We start from the raw sequence: 27,968 nt of genomic DNA, 5'->3' as shown, positions 1-27,968 counted from the left end.
AACTGGTACACATATATAAAGATATAATTTGTCACATCGATAATGTAAACTGGAGGGTAGGGCAGAGATGAAAACAAGTAGAGTTTTGTGTGCAGTTGAAGTTATTAATTTAAAATAGATTGTTATACCTTTAGGATATGTTATGTAATCCCCATGGTAACCACAAAGACAATATATATAAAATACACTCGAAAGGAAATGAGAAGGAAATCAAACCATGTCACTACAAAAAAAAAAAATCAACTAAACAGAAAGTAAGGCAGCAAGGAAGATAATGAGGGACAAAAGCTATAATACTTAGCAAAAAAAAAAAAAAAAAAAATGACAATAGTAAGTGCTTCCCTGTCAGTAATTGCTTTAAGTGTAAATGGATTAAACCCCTCATTCAAAAGACATAGATTGGCATAATTGATTAAAATGAACAAAAGCAGAATCTAATCATATGCTATCTACAAGAGACCTTAGATCTAAGTATCTAAGGACACAAATAGGTTGAAAGTGAAAAGAAGGAAAAAGATATTCCATCCAAATAGTAACCAAGAGAGAGCAGGAGTAGCCTACTAATATCAGGCAAAATAAATTTTAAGTCAAAATCTGTTAGAAGAAACAAAGAAAGCCATCATATAATGATAAAAAGTTCAATTTACCAAGAAGATACAGTAACTATATATGCACCAAACATCAGAGCTCCCCAAAAATATGAAGCAAATATTAAGAGTGAAGGGAGAAACAGACAGCTCTGTAATAATAGTAGGAGAAGTTAATACTTACGAACAAGTTCCAGTCCACTGCCTGGCATGTAGTAGGTACCAAAAGTGTTTGCGGAATGAAGGAATGAATGAATGAATGAATGAATGAATGATCTGGTATGTGATTCTTCTATGAATCACAGCCATTGGTTGGGGTGGGGTGGGGGAGGAATCAATGTGGGAAAATGAACCTAACAATAAAAATTATAAAATTTACTAATATGGAAATCAAGATCAAATTAGGCAAGGTGATGCTAGTCAATGATTAAACAGTCAAAATTAGTATTTCGGAACTCCTCAGAAGTCTACATTTTTAAAGGTGTTCAGAGGGATAAATAAAATGTATTGCACTTAAAAACAGTATCAATGCCTTACATGCTCCTGGGTGTACCGACACGTTACTATATAATATTAATAATTTAAACATGAGACTAGCATAGGTGCAAATCACTGCAGTGGGAAGCACCGTGGTTGCTGCCAGGGGTTGGAGGTTACCTAACTGAAGATTAGTGCAACCAGAGCTGTCTGTGTTTCTGCTGAAAACCCCGTCTGGGGTTCACTTCCCAGAACAGTCATTGAACTTCACGAAAGTGAAAGTGACTACAGGTAGGAATGACCCTGATGTTGGCCTGGGCCAAAGAACTTTTCCAGTTCACCTGAGTCACCCTTGGGAACCTCAGCATGCACAAAAATAACTTCTGAAGCCTGGGAATTGCCACAGGAGAGGAAAATGAGGTGGATATAACTGACAAGATTCGCACAGCATCTTTCTGGGGTCTTAGTTACTTCGCTTTTGGCAGACAATCTTGGGACTGATTACCATTGCTACAACAACAACAATCGTCTGGTAGGAGCAAAGAAGGTAGCTCCAAATGTGGCCAGAGACAAGGAAATTATGGTAAAACTCACGCCAGTGTTTGGGAGAGAAAGTGCAAGCAGACGAAGATGAGGGTATGCCCTCCGTCACGAAACGTGAAGCACCAGACTGGAGCAATATCTGCAAATGAGAGTTTCCCATTGAAACTCCTATGACTGCAATGGACTTTTATGTCTGCATTTCATTTCTTGTTCTCTGGTAAACAGAAAGATAAGGTTCCCATTTCACTGATGAACAAACCAAAGGACAGAGGTCACAGAACTAGTAGACTTTTGTCTCCTAGAGCCAGAAGATTTTGTTTTCTTTTGGATCACTTTAAATTATGCTGTTCTTTCAAAATTTACACAACTAAGTAGCTAGGTTATTCTACATGTACATGCTTTGGAATTCCAATGTGTGGCCGCAATGACTTTCTTCTTCTATATAATGAATATTGTGTAAATTCCTAAAAAGAAAAAAAAATCAGACAACAGACTGAATATTTAAGTAGTAGCACCTTTTCACAGTGACTACAAAGACAGACTTAAAAATGAGTTAATTTATTTCTTCTGAGTCAATAAGCACAATTATGACATCTGGAAATAGGCAGCACACTAGAACTTTGGGGCCAGAAACAATACGTGCGATGAGCCCAGGAGGGTCTTTTCAAAGGAGCAAACTGACCCCCACAGAGGTAAAGTGAGTCATGTAATTAGTTATGGAGCCTGCGTGGTGAAGTCAAGTCTTAGTGTAACTTCGAAAAAAGCAGTTGCTTTACCTTTAGGAGAAAATGTAGCTCACTCTGTAAGACATCTATCTCTAAAAATGAACAGAGTTTTAAGAGGAAGAGAAAAAATAGAGTGCTCTTTCACATTCGTAGCTAATTATCTCGATTCCAGTCAGCCAGAGCACACCCCGACCCTGGAGGAGATGGCACCATCCCAGAGTAACCAACCTAAAAGTGGCACCACGCCTCAAATGATTAATGTGGAAACACATATTTGATTACGGACATGACAAGTCAGGAAGGCTAGACCCGCCAGGAATAGGTGTGGGAAGAACTGTTATTAAATATTTACACAGCACCGATGTACACTAAGTATAATGGTGCCAAACACATAAAGTCCTTGCCTTAAGGAGTTTGCTGTCAGTTGTAAAGCTGGTTAGTCCTGAGATATTTATGTTGCTTCATGTGGTAAACAATCCATTCCAGACATCAAAGAACCATCATTTCCACACGCTTTCTTAGGAATAGGACTTTGTACTTGATTATGTAATGCAAAAGTTGCAGACGTGGATACTACTCACTCTTTTAATAATTTTAGGAAAGTCACTTTTCTGAGAAACTTATGGTTATCTCTTTTGGTGGAGTCTCTTTTCATTCTTCCTACTTAATTTTTCAATATTGTTGCAAAAAACACCATTATATTCCATGCTATCATGGCAGATACAATACCAGTGAGAGTGGGGTGCATTAGAATGTTCTGGTTTTGTAAATCAAAAAGAAATTGTCAAATAATTGTAGCCATTCATGTATGAAGAGGCAAGGTGAATTAATATAGAATATTGACTCAGAAACATGATGCGATTTGATGGAACAGCTAACATCAGCTTTATCCAGGATACCTAAGTGGAGAAAGGGAAGTGGGAAAAATGATGCTGCCTTTGACAGAAAAAGATGTTAGCTAGTGCAGATGATGCTCAGAGGATGTCGTATTATACTTATCACTTAAATCTCCAAAGGATTTAAAGTAGTTAATACTATGAGCAAAAGCCCCTGTGGATCAGGGATTTAGTAAGGCAGGAATAAAATAACAGGAGTCCAGGTGATAAGGGATTTGGAGAGAGGGAAAGATCACTTTCCCTGGAAAATGAATACGAAGGAAGACGACTGCTTTTTAGGAAATCATCTAGCTTGGTGCATGTTACTGATAGCTTAGACAGACCTTGCAGTTAAGACAGACAGGCAAAGCATTCATTCACTTCATTCATTCATTCATTCATTCATTCATTCATTCATTCATTCGATACAGTTTCTGCCTCCAAGAGGCTTGGAGTCTGGGCAGAGAGGGTAGTAATAACAGTAGGTATGTAGAGAATTAAATACCATGAAAGCACGATGTGCAAAAACCTATGGAACAAAAAGTGGGATGTAACTAAATGACCTGGGGTGGGAATGTAAGGGAGTTTGAGAAATAAGGCAACATTTGAGCTCAGTTGAAGTAGACTATGCCAGTCAGAGCAGAGAAAGGTGGGCCAATGGGGAAGCCTGTGTGAAGACCCCACCAATGAAGGGACAGCAGGGCCAGAGAGCCGACAGTGGGTGAGTGTGACTAGAGCACATGTAGAGGCCAGGGGCAGGGACCAAGCCTTCCATCGAGCCTGGGGCCACACTGGGAGGGCTCTGGGTCCTCAATGCCATGTTCAAGGTGCAGGTGTGATTCTGAAAGTAAAGGGGCTGAACTCCTTCAGCTTTTTCTTGTCTGGGAAGCTCCTTATCTGTCCTTCAGTTCTAAATGATAGCTTGTGAGGGTTTAAATGTCTAACTAGTACGTTGCTTGTACACCTGAAACTAATTTAAAAAAGATTAAAAAAAGAAAGTAAAGGGGCTGAAGCTTGAGAGAGGCAGCATCAGAAAGAAAAGGCAGTGTGCTAGAGATGATCTCAGGTGTCTAGTAGAAGAACCTAGCGTGGATGAGAATACTTTGGGGACGCAGTTCTAGACTCCAGCGGGGCCCTAAAACCAATAGTCTCTTGGGTTCAGCTACTATTTGTATCCTACTTTATAGGGCAGATGCCAGGGTGTAAGGGTGGCCAAACTACATACCTAGAGTCACACTGCTAATGGAAGGGCTGAGTCTGACCCAGCTCCAGGCGGGACACAGCCTTCTCCTGGGCACCCACCGTGGGCACATATCACTGGAGAAATGTTCAGGAAGGTGAAAAAAATAGGAAACTTAGTTCTATTCAAAGACCTAAGAATTACAGTAGGAGGACAACAGAAGCAGGACAAAAGACAGTCAACTTAACAGGAGGAATCACACAGATATATATTTCTTTATACAATAGAGTTGGTATCTTCCTGAAAAATGTGCCGCATTTTTGTAAAACAAATTATTTAAAATGAATCAATATAAGAGGATTTACTAATTCATAGTATGGATAATTTATACACTTTAAAATGAGACTCTGATTACTCTCTGATTTTTATAATTACACTATCCTCTAAAAGAAACATAGCCATACTATAAACGGAATTGAAAACAAAGCTACCCTCATTGAATAATGCTGTCCAGATAATGTGAACTTATCACAAACTACTCTGGGTATTAAAAATATAAAATAATGTGGAAGTCTGCTAACCTGAGATGGTCTTACTTCCTGGTCCTTAAAACTGTCCTCTGTTAAATACCACTGGAAGATGGTGAGCAAAGTTCTCTGGGTTGTTCCAGAGTAAGCTTTGTCCTCTATGTGACTTAGTTATACGGGTCACTGATCCTGGTCAAGTGAATACAAACATGTTTCTCACAAGAGAAATCTTCTTAAGACAGGGAATCTGAGTCTTATCTGCAGTAATGAGTCTACCAGAGCTTTAACTGACCGAGCTTCTGACAAAAGGCTGTCTGCTTACACCATGAGAGGGTCTGAGCAATAGGATGATGGGAGATGTTTAACCCCAACCAGGGGTAGTCTTTCCAGGGCTTTCTTTAGAATAAGGTACCCTGGACATCTGAAAGGAGAACGAACCTGCCACTGGACTCCAACTGCCTCCCGCAGAGGATGAATCTTGTTGGATACAGAGTTTCTCAAAGAATGAGCTGAAGATCCCCCTAGTAGAATCAAATCATGACTATTAAAGGTATATATTTCTAGACCAAGCCAAAGCTTGATAAACCATCATCTGAATTTCATTTTAATAAGATTTCCCGATTTTAATAAATACCCTTATCATGACCACGGGCTTAAAGAGAGTCGTCTCAGATGGCCCTTTGATTTGGATGAGCCCTTCCATTGGTTTGGGATGTGACATGATCGGGCTGAAGAAGAACTTGGGAGTAGGAACTGGAAAGATCAGAATTGCTCCATGTAATAGAGGGAAAGGAACATTTTGGGTACATTGTAGTAGAAAGAAGTTTGAAAGGACAGAGGGGAGAAGGAAAGGAGAAAGGAGCCACTAAGATGGCCAGAGGTTGAAGAATACTGGTAGAGTGAGCACTGAGAAAGCTCAAATGGTAGGGTGGCTGAAAAGGCTTTTAAAGAACAGGGATGTCTAATATTAAATAGAAGTCGTTTATGCTGAATAAATATCTAAATCCTAGATTCCCCTGGCTCTCCCGATATCCAGTAGACTCTGCTATCCACACAGAGGCTGTGGATATGGTTAAATTTTTGTTTGTGGAAATCACGGAAAGAGGTTGAACTTCACAGCACAGAGTATAGTCAGCGTAAGAAGATAACGAGAAAATCCATAAACGGCAAAATAAGAACAAACAAACACAACATTAGTAGAAGCAGGAACATAAGCACAAGGACATGTCCCTGAAAAGGCTTGGGGTTAGGCCTAGGACTTGCGATAGGTATTGGCGTGGAAGCTTGATCAATTTTTATTTAAATCTTAAGAATAAACTGCTCCCAGCTGACATTCGGGTTCTGTGAGGTTCTCCGATCTTCTTTGCCTTCTATTACTTTAAAACGAAACGAAACAAAACAAACCCTTCTGTATTTTCAAACTCTTGTGCTTAGAAGAAATTATTTTCTAAAAATTCGCTTTATTTTTAGCTTTTCTAGAATCCTTTTCCCAAAGCAAAGATTATTTACTGCATATACCTTTAGAGGTGTAGAACGTGCCATTAGACAACTTTGTAAACTGGGGCCACACAAAACATCAGGGATTAAATTGAGCGCTGACAATTACTTACAAAGTACTGCATTTGCCCCAAATGAGCAAAATACTCACTTTTCAATGACAGAGGCAGGCAGACAGGTGCACCACGAGCATATGGAGGCCAAGTCTATCCTCACGGACCCTTTAATCAGGGGACTTACAAGTATTTACTGATTTTTTATTAGGGATTTGGCTACAACCTGCATGGAAAAAAGATATACCTTCCTGTTCAATTACTGAAATATATGGTATAAAGCCGCTTTGAGTTACAACTTTTTGAACATGAGAACAGAATAAACTTCAGAGACTATCTGGTGAAGGGCACTTCAACCAATGAGAAGTTGTGAAATCTTATCCTGTCTCATATTTGCTCTCAATTTTTAACAGATTATTTTCCGTAGGCCTCAGTTTCCTCACTGTGATGTGGGAATAGTAACAAATCTCAGTGTGTGAGGGCAACGAAAACTTAGTAAACCTTTACCTTTCAAAAGGAACACATCTCCAGACCTGTCTCCGCCCCCACCGCCACCTACCCCCCCAATCCCTCAGCCCCCACCCAGCTGCAGCCTAGAAAATGTTTGTACAGGGCCAAGGTTTCTCCCGGGATCCCGTCCCTGAGGAGAGTCGTGTGTCCTGTGTGTGTCCTTGGACTACACTTTCCTTAAACTGAAATCCCCTTTCTCTCACCTGATTGTTCCAGACTTTTTATCTCTTTGGGACAGATGAGCACTGAAACCAGCCGAGGCCCTGGAGCCACACCCCCGGCCCAGTGTGGCACTAACTGGGACAGTGTGCGGACGTGGAATAAACACAGACTGGCCGGTGGGTCACGTGCCTGTGGGACCCACAGGGAAAGCTGTGGGTGTCATTTTTCTCCTCACTTTCTATGTTTACAAAAAACGACCCAGAGGCCCTTCAACTCGGTCTCTGTGATGGTCTCATGAAGGTTCAACAGGGAAGCAAGCAGCCCTGGATGTCAGCTGTCTGCGCAGGTCTGTCTTTCCTTCTCTGCAAAATGAGTGGCTTGAATGAGATGCTCTCTATGATTCCTGCTCGAGCCGTCGTTCAGTGAGTCTGTCTCCTGCACTGTGCTGCCCGCCAGTAGCTTAATTTCTCGTCTGGGCTCTTCAACAGCATGACCTCTAAGCACGTTTTGCAGTTTGAGCTCTGAAAAAATAGCAAATCCCCAGGACTCAAAGGCACCTCTCTGTAAGATTCGTCATTAGGAGGGAATCAAGAATTCAACTTTTGAAGAAATGCCATAGGTTCCCTAAGATGCCTTATCATTGAATTAAAATGGCAACAGTCATGACTGAAAACTGGAACACTCACTGATACCCAGAACTGGCAAGACCCAAGCTTGATGAATCGACATGACTTAAAAATGGGTGTAGCTCTCCCTACTTTCCCAATAATGATATTAAAATATTTTGCAAGTGAGGTACGCTTCTCACCTAATCATATTCACTTTGGATAAAACTCATGGCAACTTATTTTAAGTCTTAAATGATGTGACAGTTTCTTCTGCCACATTTAGACAGATGTCACCGCTATCCACTCAGCAGTGGGCAGCACACAACAGTGTGTGTGGTGAGATCACTACCTCACAGCTCGGGAGATTTGGACCCGGGAAGGGGTGGCAGGCCAGTCGGCTGAGCAATCTCTATTTTGAGCACAAATTTTATGCATATTAACCTATTTTATAGTGTTTATTAATCGCAAACATCTACACTTTGAAGAAGCAAAATTATAAATATATAATACAACTCTACTGTAATCCTGAAAGAGTGCTGGATTTTCAAGTCCATTTTTCATACACCGTATATTCAAACATAATGAAAGCAACATGCAGCGCTGGACTCTATCCGAACATCAGAATTTCATGTTTAATGTCTCTCTCTGCTGCCCAAATACAATTGAACTAGATCCTAACATTGTTTTAGAGCAATAAAGTGCAGACTGAGCTGGGGAGCCTTTCCGAGGAGGAGTGTGATAAGAAGTCCACGACTCTGGGGCTTCTCTCTCTCTCTCTCCCCCTCTTCCTTGCCCTCCCTCTCTCCCTCCATGTCTCTCTCTCTGTCTGTCTCTTTCCCCCTCTGTCTTTGTCTCTCTCCCTCCTTCCCTCTCTCTCTCCCTCTCCCTCCATGTCTCCCTCTGTCTGTCTCTCCCTCCCTCCCTCCCTTTGTCTCTCTCTCTCTCCCTTTCTCCCTTCCTCCCCTCCCCTCTCTCCCTCCTCACTCTCCCCTCCCCACTCCCTCGCTCTCTCTTCCCCTTCCCTCTCTTTCCCCCACCCCCACCCCTCACCGCTCCACTTTCCTATACATCCCCAGAGAGGCAGTGGTTGGGTACAGAGATATATAATCCCTTGTTGCCATTAGGGGGGAAGATGAAACAGAAACCCTCTACTTCCTATTCGATCTCCTGTTAACTCATCATTATTTTCAATGTTTGGAAACTTTAAAAGAATCTTTCAAAGAGGAAATCATTACGTATCAAGTAAACACCGATCACACTCATACTCCACTGTGTCCTAACCACCAGGTGACATTTACGGAGCTTCCCCACTTCCCACAGACAAGCACCATACTCAGTGCTGTATCTGCAAGTAATCTTGCCCCATCCATACCAGTAACATTTCAAAGATAAAAACCACATACATATTCCTCACTGTGGGAGGGGACTGTGGAGGTAGGTGTCCCATTATTTTCTTATGGTTGTATTTTTTTTAAATTATTTTTTTAGGCTCCCTCTGCTGAGCACATTGGACAAATTCCGGATGGGTTTCCTCTGCAGGCTTTGAGTTTGAGATGTGCCCATGCCATTCAGTCCTTCCTCAGCACGAAGTGTAATGGGATCACACTGCGCCCCCCCCCGCCCCATGGAGGCAGATTGGAGGCCATCTGCAAAGGCTGTTGGTGCGGACGGCTGCTCTCCTCCTGCCCATCCAGTCTGTGCATGTCAGCTTGTTGGCTATAGAACCAGAGCTGGTTTGTTGCCCCTAGAATATACAGATCAGCTAAGCACGCAGATCTCAGTCACCTACGTTTTGTTAAGGACCGAACGGCATGGGGACATCTGACACAGCAAAGCCCTTTCTAATTCGGCAGAAATTAAGACAACATGCAAGGCCCTCGCTTTGGGAGGTTTTCAATCTTCCCAAACTGCATAGCCTCTATTTAAATAGTTACATAGCGGTTTATGGCATCGTTGTTAAAAGTACATTTTGGCAATATTTCGTTTGAGAAATTGCTCAACTGCTCTTTATTTTGGGTGGATGTGAGTCAATGACCAGAGAAAATAAGTAGTTACGGCTCACCCTAGTTCTGCCTACTGCAGCTTCTGTGCAGCACTAAGTATCATCTATGATATTCCCTAACTTTTATTCATTGGAAATCTATATTTTCCCATATTACTTGTATTGTTGGAGAGCTCTGTTTTTAAGGACCCAAAATGTCTCTCCTTCACCCAATTGGCTGCCTCTAACAAGCACTGGGGCTCAGCCCATTCAGGCTGCCATACTTGTAACAAGCTACCGCACAGACATTTCTTTCTCACAGCTCTGGAGGCCGGGAAGTCTCAGACCAAGGGGCCGCCACGTCCATGCCCACTGAGAGCTCCCCTCCCGGTTTGCACATGGCCATCTTTCCTGACGTCCTCACAGGGCCCAGGGCAGAGCAAGTCTCTAGTGTCTCTTCAGAAGGGCACTGATCCCATCACGAGGGGCCCACCCTCATGGGCTAACTGCCTCCCCAAAGCCCTACCTCCTAACACCATCCAGTTGGGGGTATGGCTTTCACATGAACGGGGCGGTGGGGCACAAACATTCAGCCCATAGCACATTGTTACCATGGAAAACACTGGTCAAGAGGCGGCAGAGAGAGTGCTAGTATTTCACCCTGAGGTTCTGGGGTGGGGGGTTCAGAACCAAGACCTGCAGACTCGTGGGCTCGGCCTCTGCCATCTGTCTGCCTCGTGAGAGTACAAGTGGGAACCAGCAGGAAGCCTGTACAGAATGGAACTCAAATCCGGCACCATCAGGAGACAAAACACAGGTTGTCCTCCTGCCCAAGAACACGCTGACCTTTGAGATTGGTGGTGGCTGGTGTGTGAGTGGGAGGGGACTGGGTGACACAAGAGGCCGGGATGGGGCCGGCCATAAATAGCTGCCTCCTGCTTCCTGCATGTGCAACATGGAAGAGCTTAAGAAGAACTCCAATCATTGAGGGTTTTTTCTGGTTCCTTTACATCAATAGTTCTTGACCAAGAGATGGGACAAATGTCATATGTATCTGGGGAAAACGTTCACCACGCAGTTAGAAGCCTGGCCCAGCCTACACTTACTAAATCAAATCTCCAGTGCCAGTACCTATGGATTCTGAGAAAGCTCCTCCAATAATTCGGTATTTACATGTTGATTGAGAACAAATGCCCTAAATTGATAAATTAATATTCCCTTAGTTACACAGGAGTTTGAAAAATCTCAAAAGATTAGACAACCTTAGGATCTTGAGATTATAATGCTAAGTGAAATAAGTCAGACAGAAAAAGCAGAGAATCATATGATTTCACTGATATGTGGTATATGAACCAAAAACAACAAAAGAACAAGACAAACAAATGAGAAACAAAAACGCATAGACACAGACAATAGTTTAGTGGTTACCAGAGGGTAAGGGGGGTGGGGGGGTGGTAGATGAGGGTAAGGGGGATCAAATATATGGTGATGGAAGGAGAACTGAATCTGGGTGGTGAACACACAACGTGATTTATAGATGATGTGATACAGAATTGTACACCTGAAACCTATGTAACTTTACTAACAGTTGTCAATCCAATAAACTTTAATTAAAAAAAAAAAAACCCTTCCTGAGTTGGGCCTTTGGGGAGGGACATTCGACTTACGACCCTTTCCCACTTAGCTATTTGCTACAGGGTGCAGAAAAGAGGCACAAATTACAAAAAGTAACCGGCCTCCAGCAAAGAAACCCTGAGAAGTGGGGTGGCACAATGGAGGTCCCCTGGGATTTGTAGGCAAATCCACTGCCAAGTAGGGCTTCTGTGCCAGACGACCTGGTGTCAGTAAGTACTGCCATTGGCTAGTGCAACAGGGAGGCTTACATACTGGTTGCTATAGAAACTTGAAAGTCCAAATTCATGTCCCCTGCTCTCCTACTAAAAAATTAGATATGAGGACAAATTACTGTGTACCAAATCAGTATCTTAACCAGCCCTTGCACAGTATTTTCACCTAAAAAACACTCAGCAAGATAGTTTATGTTTTTGTTGAATAGATTTGTAGCCTTTCTCAAGTATATCTTCCATTTATCTTTGGGCACATATTTTGATACTTAAAAATGTTTCTTTCAATTGTATCTTTCTTTCCCATAATGACTCTAAAAAGCCATCCCGTATTGATTATCCAGGAAGATGACTTCAGTCTTCCTGAAGTTTCCATGTGGGAGAGAGGTGTGTGATTTTATAGCTGAGGAGCACCAGCTGTACGTCTGACCTCATGACACAAGTACGCACCATTAGGTGCACCCTCCATCTCTGCTCTCAGCTCCCAGCGTGCTCTACGGTACATCTGACACTCAGTTGTTCAGCATGATAACATAAACGCACTCCCCACTTAGGATGGGAAGGCTTAAAATGGTGACTAGAAACTACTCTGACCACCTTGTGATGAGAGTTTTTACGTGTATGTCACCTAAAAGTGGCTACTCATTCACCTTTTTGTAACCCCATTCTCAAATCTGTTTTTCAAGATTTTAAAGAGAAGCTGGAGGTATTCTAGTTAAATTTTTAAGGCACACATTCTTTAGAGAGTCCTAAAACTTCTGAAGCAAAAGAATATTGGGATATGGTCATTTCTTTCACAACTGAGTCACCAAATGGCCATTTCCTCTGAAATATTTGTTAAAAGTACGTTATTTATGCAGGCACCTAAAATGCTTAAAAAGCATCACCGAAGTATACTTAGTAAATATGAAATTATGTGGATGCAAAAATACATAATATTTTCATAGTGTATATGCAAATACATACTTAGAGCATTTTTTAAGAATGGGAAGAAGAATGGTTTGGGATCTCAAGCCAGTAAAATTATACATTTAGTATAGATCAACAAAGGAAATGAATTGCTTTGAGGTCAGAAGTGATTAAGCCACCTCCCCATACACTGATATAGTACGTCCTGATTCAGAGCCCTGTATTTTTTTCCTTTTTTCTTTTTTTTAATGACAAGGAGAAAAGCCTGAAGTTGAGATGTAAATCTAATGCTTCCTTCTTATGCTGGGCTCACGGTCCCTGTACAAAGGTAAAAACATACTCCCCTTTGCTTGTAAATCTGCATATATTAGAGTATTAGTATTTTTGTTTCATTAGAAGTAACTGGATTTCCACTAATAGCCTCATTCAGTTTGTTTTCATTTCTTTTTAGAAAACAAAGCAAAACGTGAACAAAACTTCATCCCCCTGAATAAACTTGTCCAATTAATAAATTTGGCTACTTAAGTAAACAGGATACCTAGGTTTTTGTTGCATCGTATTTTTGAGTAAGAAACGCAATGACTATTTTAAATTAAAATGTTAAATGCTGACTTTCAAAAGTTTTCATTGTCTAAACACTACATATTTTAAAAGATTAATTTGAAGTGGGGAATTCATTTACAATCTCATATATAAGCTATTTTTAAAAATCATAAGTGCAGACCAGTTACCTTCCTATTCTAAGTTTTAGTTCAAAGAAAAGCTTAAGGGCTGAATTTCCAAAAACAAGACCGACAGCAGAGAAAATTAGGCAAAAATATCAAACACAGCAAGGCTACCACTAAGTTTATAAAACACAGATATTGATGGTCCTAATAGTGAACAATTTTCAGAGGCTTTTCATGACAATACTCCAGTCCAACGACTCATGTTGAGAAAACACATGGAGACTTATATTACGAAGAAGTCTCCATGTCATTCTCTTCTATGAGAAAATTAAAATGAATGGGTCTTTTCGTGGCATCTCATTAGATAGAATTTGCATTAGCAAAGGGTCCAATTAGCAACTTCAAATAACTTTCCAACCATTAAGATTTGCAGGGTGTTACAATTATACCCACTACCCACCCATTAAAAGAAAAGGTACTAATTATGAAAACAAAACCTTTAATGCCACCAAAGACCAAGAGAACGCAGTTAATCCAAGTTGTTCATCATTTTGTCGTCATGCGTTATCTCGTTTGCATTTGGTACAACCTGCAGAACTGGTCTGAGGGGCCAAGTGACTTGTCCTAGGTTACATTTTTAGGAAGACTGGGCCCAGAGCTTGCACCCAGTTATGAGATGGCTACTCACTCTGTGACATTCATTGGCTGAAATCCTTTCATGAGAGAAGAGGTTCAAACCCTGGCCGGGGCGTGGCCCACAGAGTGGTCCTGACACCTTTATTCTCGCATGTCTTTACCTTGCCTGCCTATGTCACCACCTCTTAAGCACCTAGCGTATAGAAAGCCTGTGGTGAGTGCCCTGGGGAATCCCAGGTGTATGAAAACGGTTCCTGTCGTCACAAAGTGGACCCACTGAGCCCAAGCACAGCCTGTCACAACTGGATACCATCCCAGGAAGCACTCTTCTCACAGCGCGTCTCCAGGGAGGCCCTGACCAAGTTCCCCATGTCCCGTGAGACCCGCCAATGTCACCAAATGCACTAGTCAGTGGGATTCGGGAATGCCAGAATTCCAGAGCCCTGGAGGAGGTGTGCTTAAGCCCAGTGTTTCCTGTGCCTGCAGCGGGCTCTCAGGATGAAGCCGGAACCCAACCACCCATCCTGACAGTCTCCTTCTGGCGGCGCTGGAGGAGGCCAGAAAACATGGAGCCGCCAGTGTTCTAATGACGACCCTGTGTTTCTAATAAAAACCCACACATGAGAAAAAGAAAAAAGTAGTTTTACTTTAGAAATGCTTGCCATCTGTCTGACTGTAAAAATAATGATTTTATATCATTTTTTAAAATTGTGGATTTGGAAAAAAAAAGCCTTTAGAACAAAACTGTTAAAAAGAGAGCAGAGGTGAGCCCACATGGCGCTGGATCTGCCACGCGAGTCCTGGCCAGGGCTCCCCACATCCCCTGGCCTGAGCAGTCCCCATCACGCCCGTCCCCTGACTACGCAACCAGGAAGTCCACGGGGCTGCCTGTTTCTCCAAGCAGATGGCTCTGTGCTTTTCACAACAGACGACTGTAAAATCAGGCTAGTTTCAAGGACTGGCTGATTCAACTGACCGCTGGCTGGCTTAAGAGTGCTGAGTAACAAGCCATCACACCTGGCACCTGAGCCCCACTTTCTTCCATGTGCAGGTGGTGCTGATTTCAATCCCACGTGCTGGTAGAGGTGGCATGTGTCAGGACCACGTGACTCTCTCTTCCCTTTGTTTCTGTAGCTGGGATGAGCCCACCGTGATGGAGCTGCTGGAATTCTTTCATCACTATTAACACCTGGCTTCGTGAGACCCAAGGCTGGAGAACTCAAAGGAGCATTCCATTGTTGAGGTTTTTAATGCAAGAGAAATTGTCAGTTTTTGATGTTTTTGTATAAATATGATTTTTAAATATATTGGGTTTTTCTGATGCTTCGTTGCTGTGAGGATGGTGTTCCTTCACTCCTCTATTCAAGAAGTACTTACTGAGCTGCACAATATGCAAGCATCCTGCTAGTAAAATTCTCTCCCATCAGCCCAGACCGGGAAGTGTCTTACCCTCTGCTCTCTTCCTGAGGTCCAGAGTAGTTCCTGGCATGTGGAAGAATGCTGCTACATTTTTCAACGAATGAGTTACACACTGAGACAAGGGTTACCTGCATTTCCCGGGAATTCTTATATCAGCATAAAGGGACATCAGCATAAAGACCTTCCCCTTTGACAGTCTGTCTGCCAAGTCGTTCCTATTGCCAACTCCGGCCCTACAGGGTGGACACAGCTTCACAGCCAATTAGTTAATGAGCCGCCCGATGTTGACCAAACACCTACTGTGTGCAATTCCCCCTCCTAGACAGTTGGGCCATTGAAGGACATGTAAGATATAGTCCCTATTTTTTAACAAAAACAGTAGTTGCCACAAAGTAACAGAGTGACCACTGACCCCAAGCGCAACCTAAGGCAACAGACACAGTCCCAGGAAGGACACTTTCTTGGAGCTTTATGTGGTGCTGAGGCCAAACAGGTGGTGGGCACAGAGGAGAACCCAGGAGCCAGAGGAAGAAGACCGGTGCTGCTACACAGTAGGAGACTTGAACTGGGGCCCGAGCCCAGGTGGAGAATGGAAGAAAGGGCATAGCAGGAATGCAGGTGTGTGTGTGTGTGTGTGTGTGTGTGTGTGTGTGTGTGTGTGTGTGGTGGGGGGTGACGGAGCATAGCATGAACACAATCAGGAAGAAGGCAGAGCATACAAGGCATGCCAAGAGTTAATTCAGTTCAGGGCAACATGAGTCAATTGAATAAATATTGATTGAGCATGTACTACGTGCCAGGCATTGTGACAGTACTAGGGATACAATGGTTAACAAGGCTGATACGGGCCCTGGCTCACTGGCTACTGGGAGATACAGGCAAGTAAACAGACATTTACAGTGCAGTGTGACAAGTGCTGTGATAGGAAAAAGCACCGGTGCTATGAGGACACAGACTGAAGCAGCCCCGACGTGGAGTTTAGGAAAACCTCCAGAAAAAGGGCAGTTGAGCTGACACCTGACACCCAAGGCAGGGATTAGTGAGGTGAAACAGGTCGGTATAGAGCACCTGCCCAGTGGAGCAGGTGAGATGGGCTGGGGCTGTGAAGCGGAGGGGGGGCGTGCTGACAGAGGGGCTGGGGCGGAAGCGGCAGCCAGATTAGGCGGCCTCTTGCACTTCACATGAGGGAGTCTGAACTTTATCCTAGGAGCAGTGCTAACCACTGAAGAATTTTAAGCAAGAGAGTGAAACAAACAGATTTGCTTTTTGGGTGTGTAACTGTCCACAGTGTGAGACGGCTCTCAGAGGGAAATGAGGGATAAGAACAGGAGAGATATATAGCTGGATTCTCCAAGGTCTATCCCTAACACTGCGCAGAACAAAAGGAATATTTCATGAATGAATGAATGACTTGATCAAGCAATCAGTTGTTCGGTGTGGGAATGGAAATGTGAGACCTGAGATGGACGAAGTTGTCTGGGGGTGTGTAAGGGTCTGAGTGAATGCATGTTGGGACAACGACATGTTCACATGTCCTGGATCTCATCGGACAAGGGATACAGATGACAGTGGAGACCAGCTTAGCAGAGGGAAGTAGCTTCAATGCTGGGGTCCAAAGACCCGGTCTGAGCCCTCGTTTTACCAATTGTTAATTTTGAGCTGTGCCTTCATTTCTCTCTTCCTCAGGTCCCACATGCTCTCTCTTTTTTATGTGCAACTACGAAGCAAAATATAATGGGAATGGTTCTCCCAGTCTGTGTATTTCTGTTTTCAGTTGATGTGTAGGAGCTGAGGTAAGATTTGCAGCCTGTGGCATTTCCATTGTAAAAACAAGTACATGCAACCTGTGTGACAATGGAGTTGAGGTTTCGTTGAAAGAGAATTTAGAAATCAAGCAGCCAGGGGTGTTCAAACTTTGGGCAGGTGACTCTTATGTGTCAGTTGGAGACCCTGGCAGAGAGTTGGGAGGAGGAAGGTAAGAGCCATCTCCTGTTGCTGTCCCCAAGGAAGGGGTGCGAGGTGGGGGTGGGGCAGAAATAGGCAGGAACCAGTAATGTGCTTGAAGGTCACAGGGGTCAGTGAGGTAACTCTGTAAACACACAGCCATTTAGGGACACAATCTAGTCCAGAATTCTGTTCCCATAAGTTCAGTGCTCTCTCACACTCCACCGTGTCACATTCATTATGACAATTCAAGATCTAGGAAGGATAACTTGTGTGAGGTCCCAGCTAAGAGGTCTTCTCACAATTCTGTGACTGTAGCACACAGCCCAGAGCTAGATCACCTGGTAGACAGAGAGGGCAAAATGGGCATTGTGGCTGGTGGAGGTGAGGAGTCCTGGGATCTGGCTGTTTGGAAAGGAGAGAAGCCCTCAGGAAAGAGGCGGGGGGCCGGGGGCATGTCCTTGGTGGAGAAAAGCTGGGAGAATCATAGCATGCATAGATCCAGATATATCAACCCAAATAATAAAGGAAGAAAAGAAAGAGTAAAGCAGGTGAAGAACAGGTCTGGGAGAAGGTTTGTGAAGATGTGCTAGGGAACCAGCTCAACAAAAAATGCTTGTCATGCAGACTGAAGAGAACAGGCAGAAAGCAACTGTGTTTTTCAGGTACTTTAGACACGTACGTCTCCTCCCGACAGCGTTTTTCCTATCCCATCAGCCCTTCCTGCTGCTCCGGCACTCTCACACCCGCCCACCTGGCCCCCTCTGGTCTGTGCTTGGCTTTTTCCTGCACAGGAGTTTGACCCCTCTGACCATCACTGAACGAAGAAGAAACTCACGAAAACAGCTTCCTTAAGAAATGTCATTTTCAGCTTGTGGCCTTCAATACCATTTTCTAAACTACCTCCTAGCTATTTCCTAAAGCAATATAAAGACTCAGCTGTCAGAGGAATCAACATCATTTTTATGAAGTAAAACCTGATTGGATTATTCTTTCCTTTTCTTCTACGATTGAGTTAGCTCTCAGCAGTTAGGTCTAATCTGTCCTCCATAAAGACTAATAAATCAGTTAATCACAATAAAAAGGCCACTTGCACTTTCTACCAGAAATTCCCACACAAATAATATTGAAATCAAACTGACGAAATACTGTCCACTCTCCGTTGAGTGACCCCTCAGGTAGGGTTCACTGCCACAGGCACCAGCCCCAGTCCCCACGTCTGTAAGACCCAGGCACGGACATCTAAAGCAGGCATCGAGTCCCTTCATCAGGAGTAAAAGCCAAGAGTCCTCCGAGCTCGCATACATTTCCCCATCCACATTGTTTAACCCAGCACTTTTCTACAAATGGTTTCAGGCTCTGAGGCAAGACAGGAATTTGAAGCATGCATTTGAGTACTTAATGGTGTTAATTTCTGGGGCACACAAACGTCAGCTTCGCTCAACAATCCAATCATCTTGCAAAATAAAGAAAATATGCCAGAGAATGAAAGACACATGGACTTCTTCAGGCCTGCCAGCCACGCTGTTCCTGACTAGTAATAAAACAGCTGCCTAATGACTGACCCTTAAAGCCATGACCACAAATAGAGAATAAAAGAAATAAGAAGGGGTGCTTTCTGATCAAAGAAACACTTTTTTTTTTTTTGCATTCAAACATGTTGCTTTGGTTACTTTAAGTAAGCTCTGAAAAGTATCCTAATTTTAAATGTAACACAGCCGATTGTAACAAATGAAATACAGTCCTTGTTTGGTTTTGTTTTGAACCAGCAGGCATAAGTTTAAACAATTCCTACCTGGAAATATGGATGGTCTCTTTTTCGGGCGCCTCAGGTGAACGGGTTCCAAGTTTTTATGGTTTCTTTGAAGTCTTCCTCTAACGTCATGTCCTAGGAGTAGTTCAGGAGGCAGGCTGCTGCGTCTTGATGACTTATAATCATTTTGAGTTGAATGTAGCTTGTTCTTCGTTCTGGAATACAAATTGCTGTCATCAACTGCCATTGTAGGAGATGCATTACAGACTCTTAACAAAAATCTGCGAAGCCAAAGCCAGTGGTGGCCACGGCCACAGCCACCCAGGCTCAGATGTTGCCTGCTCGGCCCACAATTATCTGGGAAGCTCAAAGTGGACAGGCGTGCACTTGAGCAGGTGTAGAATTACTAACAGGCTCCTCCTTTCAACACTTAATAGCACAGGGGAGGAGAGATGCAAAAAATCATTAGGGGAATTTGAGCAGATGTGGCACACGCGTCCGTGCTCTCGCAGACGGTATTAAAGGGGGGGAAGGGTTGCTGCATGAAATTTCTGTTCTATTGGCATAATGCCATAAAGCAAACACAACTCACTAGTTAAGAATGAATACCTATGCAAACTGTAGGGCTCGTTTTTCCTAAGTTCCAAACTCTTACAGATTTTAAAATGTTCGAGAAACATTTTCACATGCCCTCATAACTTTTTGCTCCAAACTACAGACACAGAACACACATCCGTCTCTATTAAATTCCTTCTTTGGCAGGCAGCCGACTGGAAGTTGGCTGGGAGACGATGGGAGATGGTGGGTGATGATCAGGAAGGAACCGCAGTGGGTGTGTGACCAGCTGCAGTGCCGGGAACCGAGCACTGCGCACCCGCCCCTTCCATCCTGTGCTCTACCTGGCAGATGGCTGCTCCAAAAGGTCAGCTGTCTGGCTGCGCGGTCAGAGGTCTAGCAAATAAGCCCGACCATGGCAATGACGACGGCCTCCACTCAGCAAAGTGGGTATTGTTATCTTTGTGCGGCTTCTGCCTGGCTTTCAACTACAAGGGTCAATTGCTTTGGTGGTCTGAGAAAAGCAGCATTTACTCGATCCCTGCCTTGACCTGTCACACATTTTCTCTCTCTTCTAGAGTTTGCCTTTTGGTGTCCTTTGTTCCCTTTCCCCTTGCTCTATTTCTGTGGAAATTGTTCTTCATCTTTTACAGAAATCCTAACTCCCTAATTTATTGTCTCCAGCTAGGCACGCCGCAGGGCTGTGCCCTCTGGGTCTACCCCTGCAGCTCCCCTCCCCGTCTCTCCCTCGCACACCTCTCCTGTTCTGTCTGGCTGCAGTGAGTCAGAAGATCAAGAAGATACCATCTGCCTTTTCTCTTCCCAGCGCCTGGGATCAGTACACACAGAACATTATAAAGGAATTAGGGGTCAGTTCAGAAATCACTGTTTGCTGTGCTTCCTGGAGGCCAAGTTTATTAAAATGTAGGAGTTGGGTCTCTTTACCTAATTAAGGGTGCACTTGTACACTGAGAACTTTCATTCTCTAGTCTTATTCTTCAGCAACAAGTCTTCAAACTTTCTGAAGAGAAAAGCATTTTTTTAACTAGTACGTCATTAGGGTTGCAATTATAACCCAGCAACTGTATTTACATAATTAGATTATTGGGTTATTTTACTAATTCTGAGAAACACCTACACCATTTTCCTCACAGGACTTAGAACTATTTTGCCAAATTGAAATGTATCCTGATTTTTCAAAACAGTGAGTGGCTCATACAAAACTATTGTTAAAAAGCCTACAAGACTGCTTGAAATCTCCCTTAGCTTAATGAAAATACATTTTTTCTAGTAAAGAAATAAAAGTATTTTTTAAAATTCGAGATAATGACTTAATAATAGAAAAAAAAGGACATTTCCATAACCCAAACCTCAAGAACAGGTTTAATTTTCAAATACACAGCAGGGTAGAGTCACAAAATATCAGATGCTAACTGGGAGAAATACAGCAGCAACAACAAGAGATTGTCAAGCTCCTCAGTGACTGTTTCTTTCCTAATCCACGGTGTCAGCCTGGGTGTAAATAACTGTGTGTGATGTGAAATGGGAGTCTCCGAGGAAAGGTGTGATCGTTACACACTGTGTGCAGCAGGTCCAGCCACATAGCGTACACGGGTAATTTCGTCGTTGTCTTTACGAGGCTGGCTGGAAGCACAGAGTTGCGTACTTCTGTACCTGGAATGCATTATAGTAACTGCCATCATTTGTTGCGTGCTTCATACCCGCCAGGCTGTGCGCTGAGCCTCGGACGCGCATCATCGCACTGATTCTTCTAATCACCCTGTTTGGAGGTGAGCACACTGAGGCACTGAGGCAGGCGTCTCATGGGGGAGAAGAGCTGAGAGTCAGGGTTTACAGGATCCAGAGCTCACGGTCAAGTCCCTGCTTTATACTACAACACCACGATGCATTACTCAATGTACATAAAATCCAAAAGAAATGGAAAAGTCTATCCCTGTTTTCCAAAAACAATTCTTGCTTTTTAGCAGATTCCCTATATCAGCTATAGGGCTGAGAAATGGTCCAGCTGACCTGACTCGGCCCGCCCCACGTCACCGAGCTGTCAGTGGGTCATTAGGTTCATGGGATGAAAGTGACAAAAAAAAAAAAAAAGGAGAATTCAGATTTCTGCTCTAATAATAAAGCATCCATATTGAGGCTTTTCATATTAAAATGCACTTAATTTAAGTATTACAGTTTCCTGAGACTTAAATTATAATTAGAAAAAAAAACACAACCCTGGGATAGAGGCACTCTGGATGCCCTGATCCTCTAAAAATTAAATGATGTGAAAGAGGTTGGAAGGCTCCTGACATGCTCAAATTAATCTGTCTCCTGCCCAACTCATTCTCCCCTCATAGGGAATAAAAACACATAGGAATCTAGCTCAACAAATACATTTCTTTAAAGAGAAAAGTGGAAACAACTTGAATTTGCCATTATAAAAATTTTAAGGCAATGAAAACAAAGAACAATATTTATTTAAAAGTAGTATTAAATCTGTGAACATGAAAAAAAGTAAACTTTCCTTTCAAAATATTTAAACTGGCCGTCAACATGAATGATAACCGACCACAGAAAATTTAGCTTGCTTTGGTCTAACTGAGAATATTCGTAGATTTTATGTTAAGTCTACCCCTCTCTCTTTAGAAACAGCCAAAAGCGTAATTTCATTTTATTTTTTTCAGGCAGTCATATGAATGATGATATTGGGCTCTGGGCTAAGAAGATTCTCAAAACTTATAGCATAATTAAGTAACTTTAAATACATAACTGGACTATACTATACTATACTATACTATTGCTATTCCTATACTTTTTTTTATTAGTTTCAGGTGTACAAAACAATGTAACAGTTAGACATTTACATCCCTCACACAGTGATAATGCCCCTCCCCCAAGCTACATCATACATAGCTGCTACAATTCCATTGACTCTATTCCTGTACTTTTTAAACATCATTATATTTTAAAGGTCTCCATTTTTCTAAACATCCAATATTAATCTCTTTTGAATTATTCTAATTTTTTCTTACACTTCAAGACGTTGTGTATTTTATATTAAATGATGTTACTGTCTCATGAACATTTCATTCTTTCTGGTGATAAGACATTATCTTCTTTGTTTTAGAATGTTCAAATATCCCACAGAAACACATTTCCTCACTTTGCAGCCATGTGAATTTTGATAGTTTTTAAGTAGCATGACAGAATTATTTGCTTTTTGTAAGAAAGCTGCAAGTTTAGAACTGTACAATTTTACAACGATAACCATCTTTCTCATTATCACCTTCTAAAGAATGGTCCACCAGAAAGACTTTAGGTTGTTAGGATTCACCAAATTAGCTTCCCAATCTCAATCTGATTGCTATACCAAAAAACCTGCAGATGTTTCTTAGTTTTTAATTCTTTATTCAGTTTTTAAACAGTTTGCCACAAGGAAAAAATAATTGTATAGCACGTCAGAACGATGGCTATCACCAGCAAGATGCCCCACTGACACACCTGCCCAGGAGGTCACCGACCACCTGTAATTTCTAACACAACTTTGCAGGTGTTGGGACCAACATGTGCAATATTCTCTAGGGTGTGATTATGGCTAAGGAAATCTCCTTAGTTCCTAAAAACATTGAAGACTTCTCAGTACTGATCTCATTGGTTCTCCATAGCAATGAACACAAATGACCAGCCTTTTGCTCTTAAAATTCTCTGTTCCCTTGGCTTCCATGGCACTATTATCTCTTGTATTTCACTCTATGTCTCAGGTCCCTCTGCCCAGATTCTTCAGGGGCTCCTTAAAAGTCTATTTTTTTCCCTCTTTCCCTCGCTCCTTCTCTTTTGAGAAGCCATTTATTGAGCATCTACTATGTCCAAGAACCTGTTCTCGAGAACCTATTCATTGGGAAGGGAGCAGACCTATAACAAGCTAGTTATTGCCACACCGAGTGACCTCTCATGCAGAGGTGACACAAAAAAAACTATTTGGTCAACTCTTCCCGATGGAGAGGGGGATGACAGTAAGGGAAGGGTTTTCAGAGGAGAAGGGCAAGTTCACAAGGCAGATGAGGGGAGCCTGTGCAAAGGCACTAAGATGTGATGTAACACCAAATGTCCGTAAGATGGCAAGCGCTGAACCCCACCAGGATATTAGATTACATCATGCAAAAGTACAGGCATTGGGCAATCCTAAAAATGGGGCTGAAGGAAAAAACATAAATTGGCATTATTCTCTATTTTTTTAAACACCACCACAAATTAAACATATGGAAGACAGCTACTTAAAAAAACATATATCTGTATTAAAGAAACTGGCTGCAACCTTTTTAAACAGTTTGGTAATTTCTAACAAAATGTAAAAAGATATTTTTAAAAGTCTGGCTCCAGTAAGTAACCCTTCTCCTGAATCATCTTTATTTATTCCAGAATCTGTGCTACAGGGATTTGCGAAAGCAGACTCTTACACAAGTTTTTAATGTCATGCAGACTGTACCTTTTAAAAAAAGCTTTAGTACCAGTTCTTACTGGCTTGAAATTCAACTTCATTTACATTTGCATTCCTCATTGTTCAATTTTGCAAGTCTCAGCAGAATGCCTTAGGACTGCCTGGCCTTTTCTCAGATTCAGGTAGGGCTTAAGGGCACATTTTTCCGGGCTTGCGGTGCAGCATTTTGGTGACAGGGTACAACACAAGCAAACCTTCCTCCCTATACTACGGCTGACACACCCATATGGTCCATGAGAGGAAAGACGGAGAGTCCTTCTTCTTATTCTTCTGTTTAAGGGTTGAACTGCAATTGGCATTCATAACAGAATTGAAGCTTTTGAAAATTTTGTCTAATACTAGACAGTGTAACCTCAGAAACGTGATTGCCAAAACCAGGTGGACAAGTGCCTGGTGTAACTGAGATGGCAGGGACATGTTCATCAGTCATTCTCACCTGTGACTACAACTTTCATCTGTGTGCTGATGACGTCTAAGTCCAGTCCCCAGCCCCAACTTCTATGTGGGGCGCTAGATCTGTATATCCATTTGCACACCCAACCTTTTCTGGAGGGAACTCAGCATGTACAGATCTGCTCCCCACTCGCCAACCTGCAGCTCCTGAAATTTCTGATCTCACTACAATGGCACCACCACTCACCCAGTGACTGAAGCTATAAACCTTGGAGTTACTCTGCCCGAATGATGTCATGTTTACCCCTTACACGTCATTCATCTGTGTCATCTCCTGCAGCTCTGCTGTCACTGCCCAGTGGTCGCCTTTATTAGCTCATTCCTGAGCTATTGCTTTAGACTCCCAACAGGCCTGGCTACTTCTAGTCCTAGTTCCTCAAGCATTCCTCCTTTCACCTGGCCTCTCGACCCCTCCTAGCTTAGCAAATTACCTCTGATAAGTCCATTTCCCTCTTCAAAATGCTGAAGAATTAGACAGGACATCTCTGATGTGCTGATCTGTCCAGGAAATCATAACGCTAGTTGTAACCTCGACACAAACACTAGGCATCTCTTAATGCAACACAAAATAACTTTAGCATTTATAGCAGCCATTATTTCCTTACTGTCTGCTGGTTTGACCAACCCAAACCCCAAACTTAAACGCGGCTATGGTCTCCCCAATCCTGGACCTCAACAAGTGACTTTCTGAAATGCACAGGCCTTTCATCCTGGAGAGGAGACTTCACTTGGTTGTTTGGGGTTCTTACATCCAGCTCTTGCTTTCTTCTACAAGTGTGGGGCTCTGTTTGGGGTATGGGGAGAGCAGGAAGGGTAGTATTTACAGATAAATCTGACAAAAGATGTGACAGATATTTACAGTAAAACTAAAAATATATTACTAAGAGGAATTACAGAAAACCTATATAAGTAGAGAGATATACATGTTCACAGGTCAGAAGACTCAATATTGTTAAGATATCAGTTCTTTCCAAATTAATCTATTGATTCACTGCAATCTCAATTAAAATCCTAGCAGGCTGTTTTGTAGAAATTGACGAACTGATACTAAAATTCACATGGGAATACAAAGGACCACAAACAGCCAAAACACCTTTGAAAAGAAAAAAAGTTGGGGGATTAATACTACCAATTTCAAACTGGATATAAAGCTACAATAATCACATCATGTAGTTCTGGCTTAAAGATAGACAAAAAGATAAGGGAACAGAGCACAGAGTCCAGAATGGGTCTACATATAAATGGACAACCGATTTTTGACAAAGGTGCAAAGGCAATTCAGTGGAGAAATGATAGTCTTTTCAATAAATAGGGATAGAATAATTAGATATGCAAAAACAAACAATCTTGGATCTATACTCACACCACATGCAAAAACGAACTAAAAATGGACCACAAACCTAAATGTAAACTCTAAAACCATAAATTTTCTAAAAGAAAATGTAGGAGAAAATCTCTGGTTCATAAAAAAATTAAATAAGTTAGACTTTATCAAAATTGAAATTTTCCAAAAAAATTTAAAAATTTTCTGCTCTTTGAAAGACACTGTGAAGAGAATGAAAAGATAAGTCACAGGCTGGGAGAAAACATTTGGAAGGCATATATTTGGTAAAGAAAGAAGCCAGACCAAAAAGTCTGCATACTGTATGATTCCATTTATATAAACTTCTAGAAAATGTAAAGTAATCTACAGTGACAGAGCAGATCTGTGGCTGCCTGCTGAGGGGGTAGAGGGGTGGGAAGGAGAGCTGACCAAGGGGCATGATGAAATGTTGGGGGTGACAAATTTGTAGGTACATACATATAACTGAACTAATCAAATTGTACACTTTAAATGCGAGCAGTTTATTACATGTAAATTAAAACTTAAAACTTTTTTTTAAAAGCAATGTTATACCTCCCCCAGTACCTTTGATCAGATTCAGAAATTACTGAAACAATTCTTCTGAGTCCATTATGTGCATGAAGACTGAGACATGTACATATACCCAAAGGTTCTGGGAATCTTTTTCACCTCAGATAAGAATTCTCTCATCCTGATTTATGTCTTTAGTTTTTAATTTATGCAGCATACCCTCCAAGAACACCTGAAAGAATGTTTACGTTGGCACTCCCAATAACCCATTCATTGTGTCGGTGAATTGCGAGGGAGGGCAGGCCACAGGGACTACAGAACGAACAAATGAGTAAATGAGTTAAAAGCTGCAATGAACTCTGAGGAAAAAGGCATTTCTTAAGAGGCAGTTTCCTCACAAGCTACCAAGAAAAACAGTGAGATCTTTTGGGCCGAAGAACTTCAAGATCAGGAAGAACATAGGTGATCTTAGCTGACCTAGGTTCAGCCTTGCCAACACCAACAGGCTGGACGAAATGAGCTTGTTGGCAGAATCCTCCCAGCTTCTGGCACTGCGTTGTTCTACAGACCATCCATCCTATCTGAACTTCCCAGGTGGAAATGGCAGCATGAAAACCTTCAGTGGCTTTGAAGCTGGAGCTAACCTTGAACTGATTGATGAGGTGACATCACACATTGACTGAAAAGCATTTGCTATGGCCCAGTAATTTGACACACTGAGACAGCTCTGTTCTGTGCAAACCCAGGTAGAGACCAAGGAAAAACTTCACAATTTATGGCCAATTTAAATGCCAACTTATCTTTGTATAGTTAGCATTTTTAAAAATATCTTACTATCATACTTGTTATGTATACAAGAGTAAAAGTAAAGATTCTCAGAAAATTATACTAAGCAAACAAAAAAATCTGTAAGACTATAGATTTAAATATCACAATTAAAGAGCCCAATCTATGGACAGAGAACTCTGTGCCCCAAAATAATGCCTTCTCAAATTCATTTAGAACATCAGAAAAATGGACCATGTACTAGGCCACAAAACAGATCTCCAAATACCAATTTGTTTCATGTTGTCTCACTATGTGAGACATTCTCTTATCAAACCCAATAAAACTGGAAATCAACATAAAAGTAGCAAAAAACATAGTCTCTTAAAGCAACGCTGATACTAGTAATGTCCTGTGCACTGCCCGTTGTCAGGGCTTGTGCTAAGCATTTCTCAGGCAGTATTTCGTCTACCCCATGAGTGTGGGGCTGCATTATCTCCACTTTACAGAGAAGGAAGCACATTAAGGCCAGCCAAGAAACTGCGTGAGTAACTAATTACAGCGAAGCCTACTTCCCCTTTAATACCAAAATCTGTAACGTAAAAATGTCACCTTAGATTCTTCGTTTCCCAACTACCTCCAGGCTCTTCCTTTTGTTTCTGTGTTCCCTCTCACTGGTTCCTTATCTTTAACCACCCGCATTTCTGGGCCATTTTCTATGACCAGGAAAAAGCAACTGAATCAAATGAGAAATTTCCAAAGGTGTCCTGCAAAGTATCTCCACTGTCACGTGTTGACAAGAGCCACAATTTTCTGTCCTCCGCCCAGAAATTAAATTCCAACCCGAAATGCAGATGCCTATGTTTTATACAAAATTTTCTAATCTGCCATGTTTGTTCACTCAGTATTGAGTCCCAGCCAGCTTCCCAGAAACTTTGTCA

General features: G+C 42.2%; 1 protein-coding gene across 5 annotated transcripts in view; it reads right to left on the bottom strand.

Annotated features, from left to right (window-relative positions):
• FRY (FRY microtubule binding protein) overlaps nucleotides 1–27,968 on the bottom strand; it is a 430,430-nt gene that overhangs the window by 308,706 nt on the left and 93,756 nt on the right. For 3 of the 5 annotated variants that reach the window (XM_033103871.1, XM_033103873.1, XM_033103872.1), the window contains exons 1-2: nucleotides 19,508–19,593; nucleotides 18,941–19,113 (exon numbers count right to left, since the gene is read on the bottom strand). In XM_033103871.1, the coding sequence (XP_032959762.1) occupies nucleotides 18,941–19,113; nucleotides 19,508–19,578 (244 nt within the window). In that variant the 5' untranslated portion in view covers nucleotides 19,579–19,593. Of the gene's footprint in view, nucleotides 1–18,940; nucleotides 19,237–19,507; nucleotides 19,594–27,968 lie in introns of those variants that run through there. The other 2 variants (XM_033103879.1, XM_033103874.1) reach the window with 2 other exon arrangements.

Source organism: Rhinolophus ferrumequinum, chromosome 4, assembly GCF_004115265.2.
Source record: "Rhinolophus ferrumequinum isolate MPI-CBG mRhiFer1 chromosome 4, mRhiFer1_v1.p, whole genome shotgun sequence".
Lineage (NCBI taxonomy): Eukaryota > Metazoa > Chordata > Mammalia > Chiroptera > Rhinolophidae > Rhinolophus > Rhinolophus ferrumequinum.
Note: the sequence above shows the minus strand (reverse complement) of the source record. Positions and strands in the feature narration are given on the sequence as shown.